Genomic DNA, 5,342 nt, shown 5'->3' on the forward strand with positions numbered 1-5,342 from the left:
CTGGACCCAGGCAAGGAAGGATCCTTTTAGTATTGTAAATAAAGATGACTGTTTTCTGAAAACATCTCTGGAACAGAGATGGGGTGTGTTATACAGGAATTGTGTTTTAAAACTCTGAACTCAGGCTGTAATACTGCCAACCGTATAGAAGTCTAGGGAGCCTGTCCTAAATTAGGTCTTCCTGATAGTTTTAATGTAATAATTTTTCCCAGAGCAAGAGAAGATAGAAAGCTAGTCCTAATTCTTAAGAACAGATAAACAATAAACCTGTGTTGCAACTCTTAAAGACACAGGATGTCAACCCAGATCTTTATAGAGTGCAGGAAAGACAGATCATAAAGATACTGTGCATGGACATGGTTTATTCATCCATCTATTTTCATAATATATTAATTGTTGCGCTGTTTATTATCTCTTAAATTTCTAGTAAAATTTCAGTCGTACCTCCAACTCCACCTCCTTTCACAGAATCGACAGCACGGACCAATGTGCCAGTAAATGTATGTATCCGTGAAATACACATCCATGCACCCCCTAGGGTGTCATTCCTAGGGAAGGGCCACTCACAGCAAAGCCACAAATAACTGCTGTAACGTCACGCTGCAACAGAACTGCTGCCTTATGTGCCTTTGTCACGATTTTTATGCTGTGTTTGTCCTAGGACGGAAAGTTTAGAGGTTATGAGGGCTGTTTTCAATTAGTTTTCAGTTTGAGGGAAGTCATTAACCACTTTACTTGACACTAGAATACTGCAGCTGGTTTTTGGTGCCTCTCTACAGGAAGGCTGGAGGGAGATCTTCTGAGGTCCCCTGCACCCTGAAGGATTCCATGATCCTATGACATTCAATAATCATTTATGAAGGGATCATTTTGTGTGTCGCTTCCATTACTGAGTGAAAAACAGTTAATTTGACGGTTGCCTTTGCATTACAGTTTCTAGTGGACAGAATAGTAGAACACAGCTTGGAACTCATAGAAATTGCACTAAATTACTGTTTCACCTCATTTTGGACTGGATCCTCAGGCTGATTTTGAAACCCATTGCAATTCTGTAAACATTCTTGTTGCTTACCTGAAGCTTGATGAAAACTCTTTGATTCAGAGGCACAGAAGCATCTGTAATAGATGAAAATATTTAATATATTGCATCAAATCAATGATGTAATTAGTTGCATTTATGAAATTGCTATGTGATCCTCCTACAAGGAGTTCCACTTAGATATCAAAGAGTGTGCAACTGAAAAGATTAATTTCCATCTTCATACAACAGTGTGACAGTTTTCAGCCAGGTGAAATACATCCTCAGGTGTATTTGCCTGCAGAAGTGAGCAAAGGGCTGCAGCCTTACCATCTGACTGTTATGTGATCTGTAGATGTGTGATCATGGAAACTTTAAAAGGATGGATATTTTGTGTTTTCTTACTCTTGGCATCTCCCATTTGCAGGAACTTGGGCAATCTAAAAGGTTTAATAAATCTGTGGAAAACTTGTTTTTGTCTCTCACAACACATATAAAAAGTAAGTAGCTTTCACCATTTTGTCATTCTAGAGTAACATAGACAGATGTTTCAATTTTTTGGCCAGATTGTTGACCGAGAAATAGTTATAAAGAAAGGATATCAAGTAATGGCTGAAATGACTAATGCCAAGGTTGTGCCAACCTGAAAAATAATACAGTAAGTCTAATTCTCCTTCGGTATTGTTAGTTATTAAATAAGCTGATTATATCAGCCCAGATTGCCTTTCTTGTAAAGATGTGAAAAGGCCGTATAATGTTATTTTTAAGTTTACTGGGTGTTTAGCTGCAGTATATATGACTCACATTAGCCCAGAGTAATAACCACTTTCTGCTGTAGTGATCTCTATCGTATTATCTATCTGACTGAACCCCAACTGACCCTGTGAAAGCATCTGTCATGTAGGGGACGTGAAGTTTAATATTTTCATTCACTGACAGTTTTTGAAAGGACTTCCTTCCTCCTTCTCAATCTGTCTAGCTGTGTGGGGTTTTTCAGTGCATACTTCTGTGTGATGTCCAGTCCTAACAACTGTTCTTTCGTTCTGGTAGTTTTGGTTCTTTCCGTTCTCTCATGCTTCCTGCTGTTCCTGGGGGTGCAGACTGTGTGTGCACCTCTAAGGCTAACTACACTGAGGACAGCCAGCCTTCGTGGAGAACAAATTAAAGACATCAGTGACCACAGGAAAACAACTTCTGAGCCCTGTGAAGATTAGAGGCTTGCAAATTTGCATGTATTTGAACAAACCTTAGTATTTTCTTACTATCTTCAATTTGCACAACCCCAAATGTGAGATTAGATCTGAATAAATTTGGCTTCAGTGCCTTTCCTCCTAACCCTTGTCTTTAGCTCTTGTTTGGTCTTTCCTTTAACTTCTTCCATGCATCCTAAAGGCCTGTTCTCCTTTAACTATGCAAATTTAATGTTGTGTCTTTGTGAACACACATTAAAGCTATGCAGAGACATGGTGGCTGTTGCTCCTGAACTGAAGTGTAGGGTAGCATAGGACGCTTTATTACTGGATGCAGATAGCTGAGGCAGCACAGAATTGCAAAGCAATTTATTCAGCTTTCTGTTAGTTTGAAGCCTGGTCATATCCCACAGTTACTGGTAAAGACTTTCAGGACTGCAGCAAGCTAGTTTATTAGTTCACTGCTACCAAAAGGAAGGTCCTAACCTTATGCCACCCTTAAGGGTGGGTTGTCACAGCTGCCATCACTCAAATTAGCAGCAGTGTTTCTGGACTCCTCTGGAAGCTGTTTTGGCTAATTAAAAGGGCAGAACATCAGCCTAGACAAAACACATAGGTACTTTTCTGCTGTTTTAGAGAGTTAAATAGGCTCAAGTTAGGATGGATATGTTGGAACTCATACAACATAGGGTATTGGGCTGTGTGACCAGGAGCCAGGGATTGGTTGCAGAGGGAGATGGCAGCAAGTTGTTAGCTCAGTTGAGCTGTATGTAATTAAAACATACAGGAAGTCTTATGGAGTGAAAGACTTGGGTTTCTTGACTTAAGAAAATAGCTTTTTCAGACAATGTGGCCTCCCAGTGAAACCTGGTACTGTGCTGATAAATTATATTGGTCATGAGTGCCTAAAGTTAGTACCCTGTATCTTATCTAGATAAAAATGTCCTGGTTTGCAGAGGTATTTGATATACCCAGCTCTTGTGTATTGCAGTAAAAAAACCTGGAGAACCTCGTTATGCCTCTTATTCTATCGCTGAAGCCAGTGTGTGTACGTGTCTGGAAGCAGCAGGAACAAAGGATCAGCATGTGTGGCACAATGCTGCCATTGTACAGTCTGCTCTTCGTGCTGTTACCTGCTGTTCCAGCATGGTTTGGCAGCAACAGGGGATTGTAATTCAACGGGGGCCATTTGGTGAATGTAAAATGAGTTATAGTTTAATTTGCAATGAAAAATTGCCCTTGGCACAAGAGATAGTGTCCATCTTAGTGACACTTTGGTAGAGAAGCCAAAAGAGGAATAGATATGAAGGCTGAAGATTCATGTTATCTCACAGTAACCCGTTCTGTAACCTGTTCATTTTAAGAGTATGAGGCAAACTGATGTTTCTGCTTCTACTGCTGGTCAAGCTACTCAGATTGTATCTATTGCATTAGAACTCTCACTCCCGTCTCTTTTATGATCTCTGATTTCAATGTGTGTTTTAAAATCCTGGTTTCATTTACAGAGATGACTTAATTGAGCCTGCCTATGAATAGGTCACATGGTGCCTTAATGGAGTACACAGAGTACAGTAAACATCTGATGACTGATTGCTGCTAAGAACAAAACTAACCCAAAGTGTCTTTGGCACCAAAGTGTGATTTTTTATTGGTTTTGGATGCCATAATGTTGTATTGTCTGCTATCTGAGGTTTCTCCACAGGGGTTCACGTTGTGAGAGAAATCTTTATTTCTTCTGTATGAATTAAACATATGATAGCTATTTCATGTACCACTTATAAGTTATTAATTCTTCATGAGAGACTATCTGGAGTTGACAACAAAGTGTCTGCAGCTAACTGTGCTCATTTTCAGAAATCCTGGATGAGTGCTGCCCTCCCTTTAAGTGAAATTCTGACTATACCCTGAGGAATAAGAAGCAAAAAACAGTGCATTAAGTGACCAATTGTCCTGTAGATTTATTTGGCAGCAATCTAGATGTTACTGAAGCACTAATTCAATAGGTACTTATGGGTAAATTATGTCCATACTTATGAGTAATGTTATTGAAGTCAATGAGGGCTACTCATGTTCTTAAAATTATATGTGGTTTATGACCAGAGCATGTAATATCCTTCCTTCCATCCATATTTTGGATACATTTCTAAATGTTTCCCAATATGTTCTGCTTTCTGATTTTCATTGTCATTTTTCTTTATGTTGTTATAATGATCTTGCTTTTATCCTGAACCAAACCAAACTGCTTTACAAATCAAACTATACACAGGGCCTGTGATAGCTACTTCTTCAAGGAAACTGATGGTATACAATTCCTTGCAGCAGCTGTAGTGATAGGAAGCAAGGAGTATAATTTCCAGTTGAAATGGCAAGAAAGATTTAGGCAGGCAAAATATAATTACATAAAATGTGACAAGCACTTGTCTTCCCATCTGTTTCTTACTCTTAGGAGACCAATACTAAAGTTTCAGGATGAACGCTTGAAAGCTACAGAATTAGCCTATAAATCTACAGGATTGCTGGCGAAGTTTGTTGTAGTGACTTCTCTCTTTATTTTTCACTTCAGAAATCTCAAAGTCCCAGAATGATATGGCTGACAGATGTCTCCTAACCACAGATTATGGGAAGAGTGTGGAAAGAAGGAAGCAAAGAAGGAGCCAGTCTGACACTGCCATCAACATTACAAGCAGGGTATACATATTATTATACACAGTCTCTAACTGCAAGGGCTATTTCAGGAATGCAATATATTTGTGAGACCCATGCCTTACACAGTGGAATTCTACTTTTATTACATGAACAGGGCTCAGCTGATGTTTACTGACTGTTCAGAACTGATTCTGCACAAGGCTTTTGACAGAGATGGCACAATTGATTTCAGCCCAGAGTTGAAATGTTCGACTGAGATTTTTACAAAGATCCTTGCACAGGGAGGTAGGGGTTGGGTCATTTTGGTCTCAGGTGCTCACAGACCCTCTTGAGGGTGACTGATGTCTGCTCTGTGTGATTGTTGGGCTGCAGGGAGCTGCTCCATCCCTTGTCTTCTTCCTACCCCTTTTGCTGCAGAACAGGATCAAGCTTTGACCATCCCAAACCCATCCTGGCACTTTCAGAGCACTTTTTAATTTGGCAGGGAC

General features: G+C 39.7%; 1 protein-coding gene across 1 annotated transcript in view; it reads left to right on the top strand.

The window, feature by feature from the left end:
• Positions 1-4,896, top strand: part of LOC103799986 (synaptotagmin-like protein 3) — a gene marked incomplete at its 3' end in the record, with an annotated part of 14,286 nt that extends 9,390 nt beyond the window's left edge. Inside the window, exons 5-7 of the mRNA XM_009072346.1 lie at positions 428-500; positions 1,446-1,518; positions 4,772-4,896. Coding sequence (XP_009070594.1) covers positions 428-500; positions 1,446-1,518; positions 4,772-4,896 — 271 coding nt within the window. The remainder of the gene's footprint in view (positions 1-427; positions 501-1,445; positions 1,519-4,771) is intronic.
• Positions 4,897-5,342: the final 446 nt, after the last annotated feature.

This window comes from Acanthisitta chloris, unplaced genomic scaffold (assembly GCF_000695815.1).
Source record: "Acanthisitta chloris isolate BGI_N310 unplaced genomic scaffold, ASM69581v1 scaffold28283, whole genome shotgun sequence".
Taxonomy (NCBI): domain Eukaryota; kingdom Metazoa; phylum Chordata; class Aves; order Passeriformes; family Acanthisittidae; genus Acanthisitta; species Acanthisitta chloris.